Genomic DNA, 24812 nt, shown 5'->3' with positions numbered 1-24812 from the left:
TATATATATATATATATATATATATAATCTAGTTATTTCAACTTTAATCTTGCAATACGTGCAACAGCAACACAAAAAAATCTTCTTTAATTTCCCTTTTCTCCAACTGGCCCTTATAAACCCTCACAGAGGGGACCAAGGTGCTCAGGGAGATCTCAGTTTCCAGCTACGCCCCTGTTGCAGCTTCCCCTGCTTCCGGGAACTATTGCATAACACCAAGCGTCTCCGCTTTCTCCAAAGGAGAGGCGAGCTGTAATTTATTTAGGCAAACTTTGGGCTTCCCGAACAGATAGTACAGCATCTCTGAACGACTCCAAACAACCTCCCTCTCTTCCTCGCTCCTCCTCCTCTTCCTCCCTTCTGACTACACTGTACACACACGCACAAACACACGCGCGCCACCCCCCATGCCCCCTCCTCCTCCTCTTCCACGCACCCACGCGCGCGCGCGGACGCCTGGACGCTGCAGCGTTTTTAAGAGAGTGTTTCCAACCTTGGCTAGGAGGGCGGGAGGAGGCAGGAGGAAGGAGATAATGTCCAAATCCTGACCGTGTGCATTATTTTATATATATATAAATATATATTACCAAAAAAAATAAAAAACAGCTCGCTGATAACCAATCGAATGGATCGGCGGTCCGGTTCCGAGCGCTAGAGCCCGGCCAGCGTGTCATTGCAGACATGGGTCGCAGCGGTACGGCACCTTTCGCTCAGCTCCTTGGGGAGTGTTTTCACTGTCAGTCCTTCAGCGCTGGAAATGGCGTTGTGATGCTGAGCGCGGAAGACGCAGCGGAGGCGGATGCCAAGGAGGAATAGAGAAATATATGATCACCTGCGCTTTTCTTTGGGTTGGATTTTTAGTAGCGGTGGACAGTACCATGGTGAATTACCAGAAATACATTACTGTTATGCAGCTGGCTCTGGGGGTGACCGCTGTCAACAAAGAACATTGTCTTCCACCCAGGAAGCGAATGTGGTGAGTATGATGAATCTTGGTGCGGATCAGGAGGATGATGATGATGTGATGCAGGTTTGGTTGGAGGGTAGGTGGAGTTGGCGGTGTTGTTCGCCTTCTTTACGTCTCGTCAAAATACGGTGAGCCGAAAAAAAAAATAAAAATGTAGCCGGCACATTCTGTGAAATGACATAATACTCCTATCAGGCACTGCAGCCAGGCTGCTGCACCGTGTTGCAACCATCACACCTACGCCGTGTGCTTGTGCATGAGTCCTCTCCGTCAGTTTATAAAGTTGGATGTAGTAGGGGTGAAGCCATGTACTCATTCATTGTTTCGTCGCCTCATAACTTCATGTGTCCAGCCCTCTTCCTGCTTCACCCCCCCTCCTCTGTTTCTGATTAATAAAAACTAAAGCATGAAACATCATCTTCTCTTTTCTGTGTCTGTAATAAACATCACTCTGCCTCCAGCATGTGTTTGTGTCCTGTCTGTCCACCACACCGGTGTCCTCATTACTCCACTTTTAATGCAGTCTCCACCTTTCACTTTGCTTCTGTGGCCTTGTCTGTTTGTTTACTTCGAGGCAGCTTTCCTCTCTTACTCCTCTTCACTGTAAAGCGGATTGCCGCAACGTGTGTGACACTGGATCCCTAATTATAGCTGGATTACTATCTTGTTTGAAAGCAAAGACGGTTAATAAGGACTCAGCGGCACTCTGATAGTGATTTACACAAAGATCCCCTAGACATGGCTTCATTGTAGGAGAAGCTTTACAGTTATCATCTCATCTAGAACCCAAACCCAATAGTGACATAGTACCTGGACTAGCTTTAGTGGAAATTTTAGCATCAGCTTTTTGCAAGATAAATGTGAGCTAAGTAATGATCATGTTAATTTTCTACCATGAATGTCCTCAAAGGCAGTTTGTGCCAGAATGTATTGATGAAAGCCATTAATAAACTGTTCAAACATTAATAAATAGATATTGATAAGATCTTAAAGTTAAATAACAAGTCCTTCAAGAATTTCAGGATTTTTGGGAAACTTTTTGCAATTAAAATCACAGATTTTGCCGTGCAAATTTAGACATATTTGCAAGAAAAATTTTAACATTTGTGTTTATGTTTGACGATAAATGTCACTTTTTGCTACTCTGTATTGATCACAGACTACACCTTAACATCAAGTAAGGTTGACGAAGAAGTGTCGCAAAAATAAAAAAAAATACTGCCACCTGCAGGTGGGAGTTTGTATCACTTAAGCCCCATGTTTTTGGCTAATTTTGCATAAAATTTCCAGTAAACTCACAGTTATGCATTAGCATGGAAAACTGCAGGGACCTGTTGATTTTGCATGAATTTGTGCAAAACAAATGGAGGGACTGAAGGATGTAATTTGGTGGTTTGAATCTAGAGGGCCACATAAAAAGTTGTGGCGGACTGAGTTTGGCCCCCAGGCCTTGAGTTTGACACATGTGATGTAGAGCTAAAAAGCAGAAGTAGTCAAAAAGATGGGAACTCCCCGTATAAACTAAACTAGAATCCAGTACTTAATGTTCCTTCAACGCTTTAAAAAGTAGCTCAGCGGGTCTGTTATCAGTTTATAAGCGTCTTGTTGCCTTCGTTGAGTTTAAATCCAGAACAAGTCGTCCAGGAAGCAGAAACTGATCTGGATCTCTGAAACATCATAGCAGGTTTTCACCATTGTCTCCAATGGTCTGTTATTTAACAAAAAAAACCTCAAAAACTAATAGATATTTAAACTTGAATCATAAACACGATGGGATGCTTCATCAGCAATCATAACAGGGTCCATTAAGAGTAGCAGTTTGATTAAAAGTAAGGCAGTGAACAAAAAACAATAAATTAGCTTTCGCTTACATTTCTATAATATTTTTGTTTTTGTTGTATTTTTTGTTTTATGTCAAAGGAAATATTTTACATGCTCAGTTCATGTTTCACACAGGAAAATAATTATTGGCGGACTGCCTCCATCCCTTAGTTCCCTTGTAACTCATCTCTGTTCCCTGTAATTCTCTTCATGTTACCATCCAACACATCATGATGATGATGATTTAAAGGGTCATAAAGTAGATTTTGCATCTTTTGATCTTGGCTAATGTTAGAGAAGTTTCTTCTCTCTGGAAAATCATTGGTGGTGCATCACTTCCTACTTCCATTTTCTGTAAAAAATAATAGCTTGTTAATTTGCACAACTGTTTTATACATGCAGAATGCTCCTCTGTTTTGGACCCATTGGACAGTTACGTAATAGTTACTCAGTCTTTGTAGTTAAGTACTTTTGCAAGTTATGAAAAAAAATAGTAACTGAAATGCTTAAATCTCACATTAAGGTGTTGCACTTTTAGCTTATATCCCAGTTTTCATCAGGGATCTACAAACCGCAGCTGCAGAGCAACAAGTAGCTTTGGCTTTGTGGATTATGTGATAACATTGCCCTGATTTGTTTTTTTGTTTGTTTTCGTTATTTTTTTTGGTGCCCCCATGAAATCACATTGACTCTGTCCTGATAATTTTGGTCTAGAATTGCCGCTGAATGTACAATCACTGATCTTCTGTTGACTGTATCTGAATAAAACACCAAAACAATTCTCTGTAAAGTTCTCCAGTTAGATATTATTTACTGGAGACACATAGATACACTTAAGTTTAGTAGATTGAGTAGGTTTTAGAAAATAGCTTCAATTCATTGGTTGTCAGAGTGGGTACAAAACGTCCTCCTGTCAGGATGATTGCTCAGTACAAAATGTCCCATCTTTTTTCTACCCAAAAACGTCCGAGTGTTGAACAGCCAAAAAACAGAACGGCGGTACAAAAAAGAGGAGACATAACCTGACCCTGACAGAAAATAATAATTTGCTTCTTTGTAAATGGAAAGAAGTCTGTGACAACTTCTCAAAGGAGACCTGTTATGAAAATTCACATTTTGCATGTTTTTATGCTTCCATTTTGGTCACAACTGCTTCTAAAACCACCTGCCGTTTCTTTGGCAATATGGTAATGTTTTATTGGTGTTTGGAAAATTAGCCATTTCAAAAACCTCCCGATTGTAAAGTCACAATTAACAGGCACTGCGCCAATACCTAGCAACCCAAGCAGAGTTCCTGGATGTTTGGTCAGCTGGTTTTACCACTATGTGCGCTGTACAATGGCTGCTGGAAAAGACAAGTTGTTTTTGGCTTACCATCCAGAAACCACTTGTTGCGTTCTTGTTGTTTGTGCAGGAGGCTCCACTCCTGCTTTTCAAAGATGTGTGGTTTAATTATAGCGCATCTGTTTCAGCCATTTTCAGGTAATGCAAGCGTTGATTTGGGGGGCGTGGCCAGCAGCGACAAGACGCCCTAAAACAGCTCATTCTGAAAGGAGCTCAAAATCGGCAGAACTCAGCAGATTAAAAATAATTTTGTGCAAAAAATGTAACATAACCCATAGAGTTTTTATAACCTGTTAAAGAAAAAACAATTGGTCACCTTTAAAGATCCTTAAATGCCGTTAAAATGAGCATATAAGATGTTTGGAGATTAGAGTCATGCAGGACAGTATAGATCTACTCTGGTTCAGCTGTTTATCTGTTAGCTTCAGCTTCTTGGACCAACTAATCTGGACTCGTAGTATATGAAATGAAGAGAGGTCTCTACATCGGTTAACATATGAGCCGTTTGCAGCCTTAAACCCAACTCTCATTTCAGATCAAACTCAACAGTTTTATAGTTGGATTTGCCAAATTGCTAGATAACCAAGCTAACCCCAGAAGCACTGCAACCTCATAATGTATTTTTTCAACATTTAATGCAAAAATATTGAGACATAATCTATGAGAAGTTTCAAATACAATGTTTATTTTATTGTCTGCATAACTAAGTTTTAAATATTCAGCTTTTTTTTTTAATTTATATGAAATTTTTTCACTTTGTATATTTACATTTTTCAGTCTCAGTAAAAATAGAACCGACATTTAAGCTTCATTCTTCAACCAACATCCATTGTATTTTTAAACAGAAGAATTTGTAAACTATGAAAGACGTACACATAAACAAACTAGAAATGTGTGAATAAATTAACATTTCTAGATGTAATTATGTTTTATAAATTCTGATCACCATCTCCCTTAAAAAACTCAACGCTGTGATGGCACTGAAGTCAAAATGCTGCTGTAACCTCAGCAAGAGGTCAGAGGCTTATCACACGCAGCTTATTAGCTTTCAGTCTCCTTGGCTGATCATATTCTGTAGTCGTCGTCTTATTAGCCAAATTGCCCTTCAAGAAGAAGATGAGGGGTTTCACAGAAACTGGGGGCTCCTTTTATGTGTCAGCTCCTATTGTTGTTTTCAGCCTTCCATCTCCATAATCAAGCTTATTGTCAAAGAGGCTGTTTTGTTTCATCAGCAATGTGCTAATACAAAAGGGCCAAGCTTGTTAAGTAGAAAACTTTTAATAGGTTGAGTGAAGAGCTGTGACCCTGGTCAGAGGTATTTGAGGATACATTTTGCATGAGGCTTTAGAAAACCAGATTCTTAACTGGTGTTTTGTTTCATACTGTATGTGGAGAAATGCATTACACATTTGTTAAAGGCGGATTATTCAAAATGTACATCTTGCATATTAACTATTAAGAACTGCTCCTAAGTGCTTAAAAAGCAACCAATCGTTTTTAAGCAAACCTCTCTGCTCCTAGCAACCCAACCTTTCAGCTTGGGTTGCTAGGTTGCTTATCACCTAGCAACCTGGTTACCTAGCAATCAGGTTGCTAGGTGGTGGGCAGAGTTTGGCTCATCACCTAGCAACCCAAGCTGAGCTCCAGCACATTTGGTCAGCTGGTTTTACCACAGTATGGGCTCTACAATGGCTGCTGGAAAAGATAAGTGTTTGGTTGTGACTTAACCAATCAGAAACAACTTGGGGGCTCCGCTTTTGCTTTTAAAAGATGTACTGCTGTATAATTGCACATCAATTTGCAGCCATTTTCACGCTGCAGCCAGCAGGAGCTTATTCTTATTTAGATTTAATGTGGTGAGAATAAATAATTCTGTGTTTTCCTTCTATGTCTTTTAGCTAGTTGCTAAGCTAAAGCTAGAGGAAAGGACATGCTAGGAAATGTAAATGAGAGCTATGGGTAGAGGAAAGGACACACTAGAGAATGCCCTCTTTGGGGCGTAACTTAGATAGAGGCTAACAAAGGAGATCACAAACTCTTCTGGGGTGCCATTTTGTCTGTTACCTTCTAAAGGTGTCGGGTCATAATGGACCAGCTGTATTTTGATATTAATAATTGGAATTCATGAATTCAACTGACTCTTCTTTAACCTCATACATCAAGAACTCGGCATGGAGAATGGATAATTCTCCACACAAGACACTCTGAAAGGAGCTCAAAACAGGCAGAACTAAGTAGAATCTCATTATGTAAGAATGATTTTGTGCAAAAATGTAAAAAAGAAAAAAAAAAACACGTTCTTTACAGCCAATAGACCAATCCTAATCAGTACAAGGTTTTATATGGTGTGTCTAGTTGTTTCAGTCTGGATTAATGTAAATACAGATGCTTGATATTTCACCCCTTCAAAATTTCGGCCACAGGACATTTTGCACCAATAGAACATCGGGGAACATTTTGTTCTCCATTTTACCCGCTTTGATAAGCAATAATTTAAAATAATTGTCTATGATCTAGAAAATTATCAACTGGTTGTGGTCATGTAGGTTCAATCAGGGAGCTTTTCAGTTCCCCTGTCAACTGCCAATCAATGGAACTAATGCACATTTAAATCTACATAAATTGGGGGTACACATTTTTTTTGCTGACATTTTTTTGCCCTAAATATATGAAAAAATTTAATTAAGCGTAAGAAATGAAAGTAGGAAGGGGTAAAAATGGCAACGTGTGATCAGAAACGGTTGAAAGGTTGAATTCACCAGAACCAAATTAATTGCGACAAACTGTAACTGCCAAACTGTTGCTAAATATTGCAAATTTAAAAAAAATTTCTTTGATTCATCACAATGTCACCTGTGAAGTTTATCATAACAGTCAGTTCTTATCACTCGGCCAGAGTAAGATCCAAACTTTTTAATCAAAAATCTGCTTTTTCTTTCATGTCAAACCCTCTCATATCCACAGTGGGAGAGCAGCTGAAACATTATCGCTCTTAACTCACCAGTCCTCGCACGATGCAAGCAAATTTGGCAAAAACCCAGAGGGAGTGCGATGACATGAATGTGCTGTGATGTTGACTTGTACACCAAGGTCATGTGTGATTGGTGTGGATATCCAGAGGTCAGCGTGTAGAGAGGCCCTGTAACTGTGGCACATCCTGGGGGCAAACAAACGGTCGACTGATCGTCTAAAAACTGCCGTCTGCATCAAACGCAGCATAAACTCACACTTTATAGAGGACAAAACTGATAAAAACATTTAAACATCTGAAGGAATCCTCCTTTATCTTCTCTCTGCAAGAAATTAAAAACTAGCATTTTACAGCTTTTCCCCAGGAAGATCCTGAATGGTTGTTGTGGTGCAGTAAAACCAAAAGATATCAGTCAGGAGTGTCCAAAGTGTGGCGCAGGGGCCATTTGTGATTCTTGGATTAGTTTTGTGTGGCCCCTGACCGCAGTCCAAGAATGGCTCAAATTTGGCCATCTGAAACTTTTTGTAACATATTTAGGATGAGATTTTCTGTGGCGAGTTTATATCTTCTTAGAAGGAAAAGGTTACGTACAGCTTTAGTTTGCCTTTATTTTATTTAAAGCTTTTACTCTAAAACAGACTTTGACACACCCATCCATTACATTGGCTAAGCAAAAAAAAAGGTTGTAGAAGAAAATAGGACTTACTCACAGGCAAATGTAAAATATTATTTTACTTATTGCTGTGCAGGAATTTTTTAATTGGGAAAAACAGGAAAAATTTGACCCCTGAATGCTTACAGCTATGACATTTTGGCCCTCAGTGCAAAATGTTTGGACACACCTCTGATATAGGTCTTTTCACAGGAAGTTGTTGGCACAGATGTGGATGAAGACAATGAGTTAAATACCTGTAAGGTTGATTACTTGATGAGAAACAGGTGAATCTGGTTAACTGGAAAGCTGGAGGTTAAAGACAACTGAAGGGATTGAGTGGGGAATGACAAAATGAATACCAAAACACAGGAAAAAGTCAGCTAATAACTAGCGCAGTATATCTAAACACTAAAGTTGCCCAGAATACAAAATATAAGAAATACAAAATTTATTAGGATTACAGAAACTAACCTGCATAAGATAGTGGCAAAGTAATGGATAAATTAAGCACATTTTTGTCACTTCTTTGTATTTTATTGCTTTCTTTTGAACAATGACTTACACTTATACTCTTTATATGTTTTACACAAGTCAAAATCAGCGCATTTGGTTTTAGTAAAAAAATATTTTTTTCACCTCGCACCATCTCCCTTCTGCAGATGAGTAAAGACTCCATGTATGACGTCCTAATTGCATCACTCAGGCATATTTTTGTGCGTATGTAAGACATGAATTGAGTAAAAAAGACAGAGCTTCCTCCTTTTTCAGATGCTATTTATTCATTTTTAATTGACTGCAGGGATAACTCTGCTTCGTGTCTGGTCAAACGGTCCCAGCAGCTTCTCTCGCTGCCGCCCTCACAGTGTGTGGCGTTGAGATTACGCACTGCTCTGCCTGAACACTTGCACCTTTCACCCACCGGGTTTTATATGTGTGCCACGTGCGGCGCTCATTAGAGGCAGAGCGGCTCTGCTTGCCTTTGATAAAGGCAGAGTAGCGGCAGCAGCTCTAAATTAGGCGTGCTCCTTCCAAACAGATGTTCCCCTCGCCTGCAGTCTTAAAAAGCCATTCCCTTTTCCTTTTTTTTCTTTGCACACAGCCCGAGAGTTGGTTTAACCTAACTTAATGAACTTTACACTCTGTTGCAAGCCTGCCAGGGGATTACAACAAGTCTATTTTGCTTTTGTTAGGATTTTCAGATGCACTTTTCCTCCTAAATAATTATTGTGCTGCCCTTCTGCTTTATTTCTCTTTATGTGTTTTAGTGTTTATGCTGCAGAAAAGCCCTCCGGATTGCTCCCCCCTGTTAAATGTGGTACTAGCAGTGGCCAAGTTGGGAGGAATGAAGCATAACATTGCGTATTGAGCTGCTGATTAAGCAGCAGCCATAATTGCTTGAGCTAATCTTAGCTGATAGCTCCTCTAAGACAGCCTGGGGGACAGCATAAAGTCCTGCCACTGATCAATGTGTTCCCCGCCCTTCCTTTGTGTTAGCACCGGGCTTCTGCTCAGCCTTATCAGTGAGCAACCTTATTAAACTCTGTTGTGGTAATCTGGCCATCAGGTTTCTGCATTGATCTCATTTCATTAGCTTCTCAGGTGGTTTTCCTTTGTTCACATGTAGCCGCTCTTTGTTCGTCTCACGTCCAGCAGGTTGATTTCACAACAGACACTCTCTAACAAGAGAGAAAATTAAGTTGGTGATATCATTAATCAGCATAGCGAACCTCATCTTAAACATAAATGATAATAAATACATACATACACACAGTTGTGTCCAAACTTTTGGTCTGTAGGCTACTGTATACTAGGGTGACCATATCTTCATTTGGGAAAACCAAGACACCTTGGAGCGGGGCGGGGGGGGGGGGGGGGGGGTACAATAACATGATATCGCTTTGGCTTGTTGTTGGCGTACTGACAGCCACGCTATCTATCTTCTGATTAAGAACAGGGCTGCCCGCACTGACGCGGCTCAGGGATTACGTCACACGCAGCGCAGTGACCTAGTGCCCGTAAATTTAATGGTCCAATGAAGGTAATTTAAAAAACAGGACATTTCCTCACTTTCTAAAAAAAACCTGGGATGCCCGGGACAGGACGTGAAATACGGACATGTCCCGGGAAATATGGACGTTTGGTCACCCTACTGTATACAAATATCACTTTAAGAGACTATCATACAATTGATCACTGAAACATTAATTTGTAGCAAAGAGAGAAAATCAAGTTGATGGTTAACATCAATTCAGCAGCTTCTGCCTTCATACATTAAATAAAATACCATAAATAACCCTAAACAAACTACAGAGCATTGGTTTCCAATGAGCATTTAACAGTTGTGCTTAAAATGCTCTACATTAATCAATCAATCAAGTTTGTTTGTGTCGCCTATTTTAGCAGTAAAGTGTTTTACATCATAAGAATACAAACATAAAATACACCATACTGTCAACAATTTAGAAAACCAGTAACAAGCCTTACATTTTGATGAGTGCCATCATCAAAATTATTAATACACATCAAATATGTTGGTCAATGTTTAATTTATTACGGTTCAAACTCTTAGGAAATAACAGTTTTAAAAAAGCAAAATTACAGATTAATCCCTTTGTGTAATTAAATGTGGCTAAAATATAATGTAAAAAAAAAAAAAAACAGAGTACAATTACAGATGGCAGCAGAGAGACAAGAAGTCAGTTACTGGTTGCTACGGTAACCACCAACTGCCAGGAGCAGCCCAACAGAACTTACATAGCGAGTAAACATCAGGAGAAAACTACTTTTCGACAGAACAAAATTAATTGGGAGAACAAATAAACCAATTTTGACAAACTTCACAGCTGTAATATTGTTAAAATAAAACCCGGTTACATGTACACAGTGCTGAAATGCGAGGGCACTCCGTTTATACCGGGGAGGAAAAACAGAGTCTTGTTTTGGTATGAAACCACCCATGGAGCGATCAAGATGCTCAGAAAAACCAGGCAGCAGATTAAAGGCCGAGGCTGCGTGTAGGGCCGTCGCAGACAAGACTAATATTTTTCCAGGAATAACACTGGTGTGACATGAGCTTAAAAGTGTGCAGACCTGGAAGCTGTTCAGTCAGTTTCATGAAAGCAGTGCTTTTAATATATATGGAAATATTCTTCTGCTTTCTTTGTGAATGTCAACAGATAAGAATAAAGAAAGAGAAAGCAAAGACTTGCAAAAGACACAAATAATCTCTGTTAAACCAAACAAATAGAACAGAAAATAATTAAACTAGTACATGTTTTCATTTTTTCAGTCCAGCTATACTCCTGTATTTAAGTCAGTGTGTTTGAATGGGTTTTGTGGTTCTCCACAGGGCAAGGAAGGTGCCAAACATGTCGGAGAAGGTGTAGATGGTATTAGTTATGATCTATTATGCAACATTCATATTTTCCACATTTTTATTCTTCCCTTTGCGTCTCTAGTGCTTTTAAAACCAGCCCAAAAACCACCCACTTGTTCTTTTGGGAGTAAGTTAATGTTTTTTGGTGTCTGGAAAGTGACCTTTTTCAAAAATCTGCTTGTTGTTGAATTACATTCAAGGGGCACATCGCTGTTTCCATAGCAACCCCAGCAGAGCACAGTCCTTCACCTCGCTACCGGAACTCCAGCACTTATGGTAAACAGCAACTTCAGCTGCTGTTTAATGGCTCCTGGAAAAGACAAGTGTCTTGCTGTTAACTAACCATTTAGAAACCACTTGTTGCATTTGTGTGAATTTCAAAGATGTACGGTTGTATAATTGTGTATCTGTTAACAGCCATCTTCACTTGCGAGTGTAAACGTTGAGTTAGCAGGCAGGGATTAGAACCTGCAACTTTGACCTAAAATATCTCAAAATAGGCAAAAATCTCATTATCTAAGAATAATTTTGTTCAGAAAATGTAAGGAATTGGGGGCGCTGTGGTGGTGCAGGGGCTAAGCACAACCCACATATTTAAGTCTTAGTACTCCATGTGGCCATCACAGGTTCGATTCCCGGCCTGGTGACCTTTGCCGCATGTCTTCCCCTTTATCTCATTACCCATTTTCCTGTCAATTCACTATCAAATAAAGACCACTAGAGACAATAAAACCTTTAAAAAAGAAAATTCAAAGAACATATTTTGTATAGCATGTGGTGGAAAAATTCCACTGCAAATCACCTTGAACACGCATCATCCACACAGTGAAACTGGGGTTCCCGAATGCTGTGGCAGGAACAGAACATCTGGTCAGAGTGGATGGGAAGATGGATGAACTGACAAAGAGGGAAATTCTGTAAGAAATCCTGCTAAAAGGCTGGAAAGTAACTTGGACTTGGTGGTGATTCACATTTCACCCAGACATCATCGCTGAACGTCCTGGCAGAGCTGCAATGGACTGGTGTAGATAAAAGAATATTTTTTGTGTGAAAATGGCCCAGTCAATGTCCAGACATAATTGAAAGTAATTAATTGCTGCTCTGAATGTTGTTGTTTTCTTTTTGAGTGTGTATATTCTAGTTAACAATTAATCCATTACTAAATTAGTTGAAGATTATTTCAATAATTGTTTCAGCCATAAAATACCACAGATTTCCATTCAGTTATGTTACATTTTCTTTCTCAAACAGTCTTTGCCCCAAACCTCTGTCCTTTCCCACCATAATGGCCTCCAAATGACACAATTTGTAAGCAAATGCTTTTCATCCAAGGAAGCCTTACAGAGCCTGTAAATAATTTAAGTGAAAAAGTCATATTTCTATTTCATTTCAGTGTCACAAATCTCCAGCGAGGTGTACCATACCTGCAGATTTGTTAGAGAGGATGAAATAATTCAGTGCACACGTTACATCTGAGTCGGCAGCGTTGCTGGCACTACGATGTGTTGTGCCTTTTGTGGCTCGAGGTGTTTTGGCTGAAATCCACCTCAGAATCAACATCCAAGAAACCAGTCTGTGAATGCGCAGGACTGCAGCAGCTTTGTAATACAGTCCAAGCAGATTTTCTCATTAGTCATGTTTGCTGAATTGTTTATGAGAACCATCTGAGGTCAGCTGTAATTGACCGAACGTATTGTTGAAGGCTTTTACTCTGCATTTCTAGCTAGTAAGCACCTCTATCTGCCTCAGGCAACTATTGAATTAATGCAGATAGAAAAGTGGAGGGTGCGTTTCTCTTTCTCCCCATTGCTGTTCATCCTTTCCTCCCATAATGTTTCATATGTTCAGACCTCAGGTGCTCTGCCGGCTGCTGCTCGGCATATAAAAGGATATCTATTAGCGAAGGTAATACTAATTTATTGTTTGGTTGGATAAGAGTCAACTACAGCACCAAATGAACACAATGAACTCTACCAGCAATCCATTTAACAAGCAATAGATGTTCGTAAACTAAAAATGGTTCCTTTTTCTGATAAGAATCAAGCTCATCATAGTAGCAGTTTCTTATTTCTTACAACAAATTGTAAAATCCTATTGGGCACGCTTTTGCCACATCATTTAAAATTAAATGTATTTATGTTGAAGCTAATACTGCTCATGTCATTGCTTTAGTCTTTGCATACAATGTGGAGATAGTCGTCAAAATCTGCTATAAGGTGAGTTTTTCCAGCACCACATTTCACTATTATCAGACTTGGGTAGTAAGGAGTTACATTTACTCAATTACATTTACTTGAGTAACGTTTTTGAAAAAATTTACTTTTAGAACTATTTTTACTGCACTGTACATTTTATTTTTATTTGAGTAATTTTATTATGAAGTGTCGCTACTTTTACTTGAGTAAAATTTCTGGATTTTCTCCTCACTGAATAAAAAACAAACATGTTTTAACCAAAACAACCTACAGTTTTTGTTACAGTTTCAGACGTTTTATATTCAATTTCTTTTGATTGATTTTATTTTTTGCTACTTATATGACTTATTGTTATTTTCATCCTTAAAATACCAAACTTTCCACTTAACTTTATATTTTGGTCCATCTAATTGTGTAATTTTAAAATATTATATGATTTATATTTTGATCAGTTAGTTGCTTCTTGAGCAGACGTTTTACTTTTTACTCTTATTTGAGAAATTTCTTCTTACTTTTACTTTGACTGTGTTTTTGGATACACTGCCCACCTCTGACTGCTATATGATATAATTTCTTACGGTTAATAATATCTTGAGATAGTATGCACATTCTACATCAGGGACAAGGTAAAATGTAGCACATTTTAAATATCTCTCAGACACCTGACTGGTGAAAACTAAACACTAATTTAACAAAAAAATTGTCCAATGATAAATGTTTAACGTGTAAGGTGTCTGGCAACCTTTATTTTAATTACACAGGTCAGTAAGTAACTGAGCCACTAATAATATTCATTACACTGAAGCAATCCAAGCAAATCGTTGTAAGATAAATTACCTTCCTGCTCAAATTAAATGTTTAAACACAATATGCAAAACAAGCTACAAAAAAATCTCTTAAAAAATTTTCTCAATAAGTTTCCTGGCATTCAGGAAAAATAAATTAATTTGTCAATTCTAACTAACCTATACAAAGAAAGGTTTACACTGATTTAACTTCAGACCGTCAGAAAAAAATGTGTTTGTATACATATGTATTTATTTATATTATTGTTTTTAAAGTAACAACAAGGTTAAAAAAAAAATAAACTTCGTTTTTTTTTTCTGTTATTTTTAGGCGTGTGTCACTTTTTCAGAATGGAGCTGTCTAGCTTAGCTGTACTTTTAATGTAAAAAGTGTTTTGTTGCTCCTGTGAGGAGTAATTCTGCAGTATAAATTTATACAAACTAGCAAAAAAATATATATGTATGAATATATTTCAGTTTGCTTTAATGATCTGGTCCGGTTCATCAAAAGTAGCAGGCAGACCTGCTGTGCATGTCAGTTCCTCAAAGCCTGACTCAGAGGTTGATGGCGGGTTTGTGTATCACTTGTGACCTGGGCAGAACTTGGGATCTCCCAGAATGTTCTGGAAACTTTCACCAGGGACAGGAATGTCCATGTTTCCTCCTGGACCTGTGAGCTTAGCCAGTGTTTCCCAGTCCTGGTTCTCAGACACAGAGTCCTGCGTAGTTAAGATGTTTTGCTGCTTTAGCATTCCTGACTTCAAGTGATAGACGGATAATATGGAAATACAATCATTTGAATCAGGTGGATTGAAGCTGGGAAACACTGGAAAACACTAACCCAATCAACATTAGACAACTGGAAGAGGATGGATGGATGGATGGACGGATGGATATATTGGATATATTGGATATATTGATGGATGGATGGATGGATGGTTGGTTGGTTGGTGGATGGACAGCAGGACAGTTGGTTGGTAAGATGGAAGGGTGGATCGACAGACAGACGGACGGACGGACGGTCGGTTGGACGGATGGACGGACCGACCCTCCAACCTTGGTTGGTTGGAGGGATAGATGGTTGGTTGGAGGGATGGATGGTTGGTTGGTTTTCTTGGTTGGGTGGATGGATGGACAGCAGGTAAGATGGAAGAGTGGATGGACAGTCGGTTGGATGGTCGGATGTTTAGTCGGTCGGTTGGATGGCTGGATGGATGGATGGATGGATGGATGGATGGTTCTTTGGTTGACTGGTTGGATAGTTGGTTGGTTGGTTGGTTGGTTGGTTGGTTGGATGGACGATTGGCTGGTTGGATGGATAGACAGACAGATAGTTAGTTGTCAGATGTATGGATGGACGGATGGATGGACAGACCGACCAGTGGTATTTTCTGTCCTGTCTCTTTAAACGCCGTTTCTGGCCTCCTGCAGTGAACATCCAGTCTAAATCCACTGGATGTGATTTTTATTACAGGACGTTTTTCTTCATGTTCCTCACTGCTTGCTTTTGGCTCTCTGCGCCCGCAGTACCATGCTTTCTGTGTTCCTGACCGTGTTTTTTCCTGACCTCAGGCATCACCCCAGCCCGACTGCCGGCTCCGTCACAGCAGCCTCCTCCGCGAGCACCGCTCAGGGTAAGCCATCCCTCCGCCGCATCAAGGGCCGCATCCACCGGAGCAAGAGCCTGGACAGCATCGATCTCCTCGACTCCAACGTGAGTAAACTGACTGACACATCGACATTATCTATTAATGAACTATATCGATCGCCTCCAGGCGCTGTAATGTATGACCAAAATCTACAGCCCTGCAGACAAAGATTAAATTAATTTCCCACGGCTCGAGGCGCTCAGTGCTGACACAGCCATCTTGAAATAATACGCCACCTAAACAAAGTTGCACAAATCTTAACCCTGTCATTGGGTCACAAAGAAAGCATGACTATTAACTGTTATTTTTTGCAAATGATGTATATACTTATATAGCTGGATGATGAGAAAGCTTTTGATGGGTTTGTTTTGTGGTTTTGTTGGAATAAACGGACTTTTATTGCTTAGATTTGCTCATTTTTCTCTTTAGAATTTATAATTGTTGTTTAAGGAAGTCAAACAATAAGGAAGTCAGCTTTATACAGAAAAATGTGTGGGCACACATGATTAAAGAAAAACAGTGAAGTTGACCCATTATGCAAAATTGGCATTTTGCATTTTATATTACACTTCCATTTCAGTTTAATTAAAAATTAAAAAATATTTTATTGCTCCCAAAGGGAAATTAAATTAAATTAAACTAAACTGGGTCTAAACTGCTTATAAAAACAATCCAACTGTTTAAAAAACACAGTTGTTTTCTGGGCAATAAGTTAATGTTTTTTGGTGTCTTGAAAATGTTTCAAAAATCTGTTTATTGTTAAGTTACATTTGAGGGGCACTCCGCCGTTACCTAGCAACCCCAGCCAAGTCCAGCCCGTCACCTAGCAACCTAAACGGAATTCCAGCAGGTTTTGTCAATTGGTTTTACTATTAGGCAGTCTTTAATTTATATTTTAGAAATGACTAAATCAGCCAAACTGAAGTATAAATTACTCATTAAGTAGAAATGATTGAAATAACTAATTCAGGCACAATAAAGACACATTTCTAAATCACTTTGTAAAACCAGTACCCACAGTTAAGATCAAAGATACTCAAACCTCTTGTAAATTTTGATTTCTGTTTGTTTCTGAAATAAAATGAGACATATACTGTATGTGTGGAAAAAATGCTAAGTAGCCACGTAAAAATAGTATTAAAACTTAAAATGTTTGAAATTATTCATTCCAATTTTAACAACAAGAAGAAAAATTCTTAATGGGATTACAATCAGACCTTTCCTATAATTGTTGAGCAGCTTTTTGCACGGCTGCACTGTTTGCCATCGCCTTAATCTTTAACTCCCTTCAAAGATTCTCTATCAGATTCAAGTCTGGGCCACTTTGGAACATGACGATTTTCCCAATTAGAAGAAACAGATTGGTCAAATTAAGCAACTGCTCTTGATATAAGTCTGAATGGAGTGTGAATACTTTTTGGACTTAAATGTTTGTATGTTTGAAGAGTGCAAACTTCTTCCATTGACAAGATATTTTGTATATTCTCTTGTGTTGCACATGTTGCAGAAGATTCGGTAAATAGGAAATAACATAAGATGAAATCAGATTTTTGTGTATATGTCAGTTCATGTTTGGTTAAAAGAGGGGAAAATACTTCAAAATAATGTTATTTAGTTACAAGTAAAGAGTATGTTGCAGTAAAACATATTTTGGAAGAATATTTTTTGCTAAAGGTCATGAAAGAATAAATGCGGCTTATTACTACCCACCTACCAGATTAGACTAAAAATGTGAGTCTTTGCCAATAAAAACTACATGTGGTTTTAAAAGCACTGAGAACCCTGTAAGAATGAAGGAACTCTTAAAATTACCAGAATATTTCAGAGAAAAAGATGATGTAATTTACAAAACTGGGTCTGTCAGCAGGACAGTAATCCAAAACATAACCTCAAATCCAAACAGAAGTAGTTCCCCAGAGACAAAATAGAGAGATTGAGGAAAAGTTCAATGGTCGGATTGTAATCAAATAAAAGGTTGGATTTTTAGATATTTTTAAGCATGAGATTATAGCGCTGCAATATAAAAAAGTAAGACTTTTTACACATCTTTGTCAGGGATTTAGGTGAAGCACATCAAAAGATTATGAAATTCAGCGGGTAAAATGATGCCGCATGTATTAAAGTGATTACTGTTTGGAATTACCGTAGTCTGGAGCTGCAGATAAAATTAATAGTGGATCTCATTTCCAACATGCACACACAATGCACAGGTTTTAAATAAAGACCGGATTTCAAAGATTTGAACTCTAGAGGTGAACATTGGAAAGAGCATAGATTGAGAGCACAGATTATCAGCTGTGATGTGCAGAAATCGAAGCAGATCCAGTTGTGATCCAGACTCTGGTTGCACCTTGCTGTAGACAGAAGGACCTCCTCCTCTGGGGAGTTTTATCGTCTTGACGCTTCAGCTATGAATTCAGCTCTATCTTTTCCATCTTGTTAAAAGGATACAACAAAAGCCCCGAGCCGGATGAATCATTGATACAGGAATCGTTCGGCATTAGTGATATGGGCTTTTTGAGAGCATGAGAGTTTTTTAAAGCTCCCAGGGTGCATCCATTAAATTTTCATCGTTTCTTTTGCTGCTTTGCAGTTTAATAAAACTGTTTAAAGAAGATTTTATGTGTTAAAAACACTAAGCAGCTTCAGCCGCATTTCCACCGACTCTGGACCAAAAAAAAAAAAAAATTAATCCAAACTCATTAATGTGGAAAACCTTTATATCTTTTGAAGACTATTTTTATCTTTTGAATAAGGTAACAGATTCGTTTTATCTGACTTGTTTTGGATTTGTTGACCTTAAATTTTTAAATTATGCTTCCTTGAACAGGTTATGATAGTGCTATTCCCTATAAAAAACATGTTCACCTCATTTTTTTCACAAAATTGTTCTTAGATAATGAGATTTTAGTCTGATCAGTTCTGCTTATTTTGAGCTTCTTTCAGAATGAGCTGTTTTAGGGCCTCCTGTCAAATGAGCTGTAAATCTACGTTTACAATCGCAAACAGATGCACAGTTATACAAACGTACATTTTTGAAAAGCAGGAGTTGAGCCTCCAGCACAACCAGCCAGGATTTGTATGGCAAAAACACAGTCTTACATTGCATTTTCAGTTGTATCACTAGTTTCTATTTTCATTTTTATTTTGCTTTACCTTAGGGATCAATTAAGTATTTTTGACATTTTGTTTCAATTGATTTCTTTCAAGTGCAAATATTTTAGTACACTTGACATAATTCAAAATTATTCTACAACTATATATCTTTGAAAAGCAGAAGTGGAGCCTCCTCTGCAATGACAAGTGGTTTCTGAATAGTAAGTCAACAACAGAACACTTGTATTTTCCAGAAGTTTTTGTACACCATATTTACAGCAATAAAACCAGCAGAACTAACATGCTGGAACTGATGGACTGGGCTTCACTGGGGTTGCTAGGTAACGGGCAGTCCCTGCTGATTTGTGATGTTACATTCGGACGGTTTTGGAAACTTCTAATTTTTTAGACACCATAGAACATCAACGTATTGGTAAAAAAAATGACTGTGTTGTGTTTTTAAGCTTTCGGTCTGTTTCTAGAAGGAGTAGAAACCCGAATAGAAGAACACAAACATGCAAAATATGAATTTTGCATAATAGATCCCCTTTAAAAAGCCACCACTTGATTATCCATCCATGTGATTGTGAGTATTTGGAGAAATGTAGATGTAGATTTTGAAGCTGAAGAAAGATTTGAGCTTTCTAATCGTGTTGGACTACTATTTTTGTGTTATGTTTCACATAGCTATTGTAGCTCAACTCTTTGCATATCATGTATTTTATGTATAATCTAAAGGATGACCTTCTCTGAAACAGACATCACCTTGCTGTGAGGTTTGTAATTTGTTTTACATTACATACACAGATGTGCATATTAATGATTCTCCATGCACTAATGAGCTACATATTAAGGATGCAGAGCATTATATTATGTACTAATAACAGACTTAATGACCCCCCGTCTCATTAAAATGGTAGACATGGCCTCCATTTTTCACTTTTTAATTTGTCTGACCAAGAAATAATTTCCTATCCATTTTAAATTGGTTCAGGGACCCCTGTCAGATATTGGTCTTGTGTTGTTCCTTTGCACAGTAATATTTCAACTTCCATTAGATTAAGTGTGGAAAGCTGTTTGCAGGTTAAATATGACTGCTGCTTCCCTCATGATAATGATTTTAACTGCAAAGTCGCCACTGTTGATAAAATGTTGCACCAACTTCATCAACGGGATGCATTAACTTTCATTCTTTGCTCTTATTAGGAAGTAGTAGAAAATAATACATGGACAGACTTTATTTGTTGAATAATTGTTAGTTTGTCCAAAGAATAGTTTTGGGTGGAGTTTGTGTAAGTGGGTTTTTCCTGGATTTTTCCTATCACAGTCTGACAATATGTTTGCTTTGGGTTGTTGTGACATTAAGACTGTGTACAAACATAGCTTGATCTTTATAAAAGGAAAAACAAAACAAAAATCTCCACCGCGTCATTTAAAAAAATAATACAAGGGATTGATTTCAGAAAATTTTTTGTCCACCTGCATAAACGCAAATCCATCGATTATTCTAACAATTAATCGATTCATCAGATTTTATTTTTTTTAGAACTGGCATATTCTGGCAATTTTTCATTGAGGCCTTTTTTGTACAATAATAGAAACATATTAAAAGACGCAAATGAACAAATTTTTTAATTCCTATTTTAAATAGTTCAATAAACATTTTATTGACTAAAATGGAAGAACATTACATTTCTATCAATATAGTGTTGATTATTTTTGGATTAACCAATTAATCAATGGATAACAAAAGGTGCTTAATAATTTTTTACAGAATTTGAACTGGGTGAAGTTAAAAATGCTACTTGAGGATTATTGGGTAAAACATATTTAAAGACAAAGATTTCTTCTCATCTTAAATGTAAAATGTATATTTTTTTTACAGTTTTTTGCCTAATTTCTGCTCAGAGGATGTTACTCTTTCAGTGAATGGCTTTTTATTTGAGTCAGTATATTTCAGTTAAAAATTAATCAATCATTAAATTAGTTGATGGGTATTTCAATAATCGATTAATTGTGATCAATCGTGATTAATAGCAATTAATCCGATTAATTGTTTCATCCCTAGGTTTAACTTTTATAATTATTGAGATTTGGCCGTGAAACATGTATTCTGAATTTAGCAGAAGTCTCAAAACCAATATCAACTTGATTGTGATCAGTCCTAAAAATTGGCGGATTAGAGTGAAAACATTTGGATTATCCTGATTTACCTTCTGTCTGTGTATGAATATCTGTATTAGATCATCTCCTGCTGGATAAATCCATCCCCTAGTCAAGTCATTTCATTTCTGTGAACTGTGTGGCTGTGGTGGAACAGCTGATTGACAGACTTGCATATCTAAAGCCATGTCACAAATGTGAAAATGTCAAAGATACCAGCAGCACGCAGTCCAGGTCGATAAAAATATCTCCTATTGGGTAACACTTTATTTGAAGGGTGAGCATCAAACTGACATGAGATAAATCTGAAGGAGTCTTCATGAACGTTTACAACTGCTGTCATAAAGTGTCATTTGGTAAATAATGACACTTTTGATGTAAAGTTGCACTAAAGGTTGCATAAAAAATCAGTCAGCGCTGAATTATTCGATAAATAATGCAGCTTTTAAAACAAAGATGTGCTAAAAGTTGCATTAAAGGTCAATTAAGTGTCAACTTTTCATTAATTGGGTAAATAATGTAATTTTTAATGCAAAGTTGTGTTAAAGATTGCATTAAAAATCCATTAAATGTGTCAACTTTGCATTATTTAGTCAATACTGGAACTTTTAATGTAGACTTGCAGATCCATTAAGTGTCAAATTTGTCTTAGATGGTAAATAATGCTATTTTTAGTACAAAGTTTTATTAAAATTTGCATTTAAATTAAGTTATAAGTGTCAGTTTTGAATCACTCAGTAAATAATCCAACTTTAATACAAAGTTGCACTAAAAGTTGCATTAAAAGTCAACTAAAAGTGTCAACTTTGCATTACTTGGTAAATAATGACATTTAATGCAAAGTTTCATTAAAAATTGCATTAAAAGTTCATTAAAAGGGTCAGTTTGCATTATTTATCGAGTGACACTTCATGACAACAGTCATAAACATTCATGAATCTCCTTCATATATCAGGTTTATGGCAGTGTCACTCCTTATGAAAAGTAACAGTTATATGAAATGTAAAATTAAAATTCAGGTTGCACTTGATTTTATTTTGAGATGTCAAATTTAGTGGAACTGAATTCACAAGCACTCCACACTTCTCACATTTTCATTATAAATAATAAAGCAGGTTCTCTTTCTTACAGTTTAGTCTTCTCTTCCCATTCTGCTTTGCGAGTCTTCAAGTAAGTGACTGAACAAACTGTGCTCATTTGTTTTTATGCCCTGCCACTCAGAGGATGCTTCAAGCAGCTCTAGAGGCCATGATCTCTGCAGGGAACCAGAGTTCAGATGCAGACTTCTGCCTTTTCCACACTTTCCCCTCTTCCCTCTCTCGTTCTCTCGCCATAAATATATATATTTTTTGTCCAGGCAGCGTGTGCACTGGAAGAAAACTTGCTGACTTGCCCAAACTCAAATGCAGCTGATGGAAGTAACGGTCCGCCTTACAGTGAGTGATGAGCCTGCAAGATGCTGAGCTGAGGAGCGCTTTCCATTGCATTCGACTAAAATGTCACAACAGACACAACGATGCTAGCTGGATGACGAGGTTGTCTGTTTTAGCGCACAGCTGGAGCTAGCGTATGAATTCATGTCCGCAGCTATCATTGCTCATCACTGTGGAGCTAAATAATCAATAGTGGTTAAGACTTTGTTTAGATCGATTGCCTTTTTTTGATTGCTTTACTCTCCGGGTTGTCCGGGGAGGACGTTTGGCGCAGGGCCGACTCCTGCTGTCATTTGTGTTGGCAAACGTTGCACTTGTTCACAGAAAGCTTGAATCAAATTTTAGTGCTAAGGCTGCAGAAAGCCTCTTGGAGATAAAGCGTGGCGGCGGCGGCGGTGGTTAATAACAGCCTTCGGTGTAGCCAAAGCCTTTGTTTGTCACAGGAGCTATTATTCTGAGTTTATTGACAACACTCCATCTCATTTTAAAGATGCTGCATTTACAGTATGTTGTTTATTTATCTGTATAGCTTTAGAGAGATGCAATGATCTCTCTGTGTGTTTTTCACATGAAGAGTACCGTTTACTTCTGGAATTTCTTGTGCCTAAATTTTATCGGCTCTGAAAATGCAAACCCAGTCCTCTGTGGCCTGTGTTTCAGGTGTTACATTTTTTCATAAAACTTTCGCTAATTTTAACTGATACAAATTCAGCATGGAGAAGATTTCCAACATTTCCAAATCCAAAATTTAGAAAATCCAATCAATAACAATATAAAATGCAATAAACACATGATCAGTATAAATAGTTAACACATTTGATACAATATTCAATAATTTCACTGAACTCCGATCCAGAACCGCACAGCATTCTGGGGAATGTAGGCAGAGGAAAGACTTACGCTGCTTTAATTTAATTTAACTTAGGTTAATTTAATTTAATTTGATTAATAAAGTATTTTTGAATCAAATTGAATTTAATTTGAATTCTTGCTAAGTAAATCACTCACTTTTTGGTTACCTAGCAACAACCTGTTGAGTAACTTGCGCAGCAGCAGTTTCAGGTTTTGCCTCATAGCTGCTTAAAATTTAAAAAAAGACTGCAGCATAGTGTAAAAATTGTGGATAAAACAGGAAAAGTCACACCACTGGTTGGGCTGTATTTCATATATTTAAAACAAAAAACTAATCAATAATTATCAATATATATATTGATATGACGTTTATATTGTAATGCAGCATCCTCCCATAACAAACAGATGTTGAAGGCAAAATAAATAAGCAGAGTAACTTTTCTTGTACTTCCTGTTATCTACCAAAGGTCTAGCTGTCGCTCACTTTCTCACAGCCTGAATGAACAACGGACAAGTTTTGATACGTTTCCTTTAAAATCATTTACATCATTGGTTTATCTACTCATCTGCCCATAATTAGAAAAAAGGAAGTAAAGAAGGAAAAGGGCACTTATTCAGAGGTTTGTATTTTTCTTCTGCTTTTAGAAGGTTTGAAATAAATGTTAGCAACTGGATCTTTTGATAATGAAAAAATATGTAAAAATAAGGCTTTTTTTTTAAATTACAAAAACCATAAATTTTAAAAAAATAATGTATGTCCAAAAAATTTGAAAACTATGCTAAATCAAAATAGAATAGAAGAACATAACCTTTGTTGCCCCACAAAGGATAAATTCAGGTTGTTACAGCCTCAGGCATATAGTTCACACAAAAAGTGTTGATATATAAACAAGTTTGACGATTAGCAATAACAACAGTAGTAATAATGTTCTGTACAAGATTTGCGCACTTATTGGAATACAAATATTGTATTCACAATTTTTCAAATGTACATAATGTCCATGTGTGTTGAACTTAAAAAACACAAGAGACTATTTTACAGAACAGAATGTCAGTGCAGAAAAAATAATTGTGTAAAATGTAAATCATAAAGGTTAAGCTAGAAGACCTAGATCTTTTTAAAGGACCTTGAACGTCCAGTGACCTTGACCTAGAAGAATTCAGGTATGGTGCATTCACTGACAGAAAAAAAATATTATATTTTTCAGATTTATAAAATCAAATCAAGATGAATATATGATTTTGGTCACAAGCTGAACGCTTAAAATATTTGTGAATTCAGAGAGTCCTATCTTTTATCCTTTAAGGGGGTGAAAATTAAACCCTGCTTAAAGAAAGAGCTTCTTTTTGCTGGCTTGATGTCATCTGAAGGTTGTTTTTTTGTTTGTTTGTTTGTTTTTTGTTTTTTTGGTGTGTTTTCTTGATTTTCAGACATACAGTATCTACTGCATGTACTGCTCCCTCAGCTGTTTTAAAAAATGTTACAGTAATGTTTGCTGCAGAGG

The 24812-nt window shown here is 37.4% G+C and overlaps 1 protein-coding gene across 8 annotated transcripts in view; it reads left to right on the top strand.

Moving 5' to 3' along the window:
• The first annotated feature begins 586 nt into the window (after positions 1–586).
• The window catches only part of tjp1b (tight junction protein 1b), a 111481-nt gene continuing 87255 nt past the window's right edge, over positions 587–24812 (top strand). For 3 of the 8 annotated variants that reach the window (XM_044123598.1, XM_044123597.1, XM_044123590.1), the window contains exons 1-2: positions 588–976; positions 15687–15828. In XM_044123598.1, coding sequence (XP_043979533.1) covers positions 825–976; positions 15687–15828 — 294 coding nt within the window. In that variant the 5' untranslated portion in view covers positions 588–824. Of the gene's footprint in view, positions 977–15686; positions 15829–24812 lie in introns of all 8 variants that reach the window. The other 5 variants (XM_044123591.1, XM_044123592.1, XM_044123594.1 and 2 more) reach the window with 3 other exon arrangements.

The sequence above is a fragment of the Gambusia affinis genome, linkage group LG08 (assembly GCF_019740435.1).
Source record: "Gambusia affinis linkage group LG08, SWU_Gaff_1.0, whole genome shotgun sequence".
Lineage (NCBI taxonomy): Eukaryota > Metazoa > Chordata > Actinopteri > Cyprinodontiformes > Poeciliidae > Gambusia > Gambusia affinis.
Note: the sequence above shows the minus strand (reverse complement) of the source record. Positions and strands in the feature narration are given on the sequence as shown.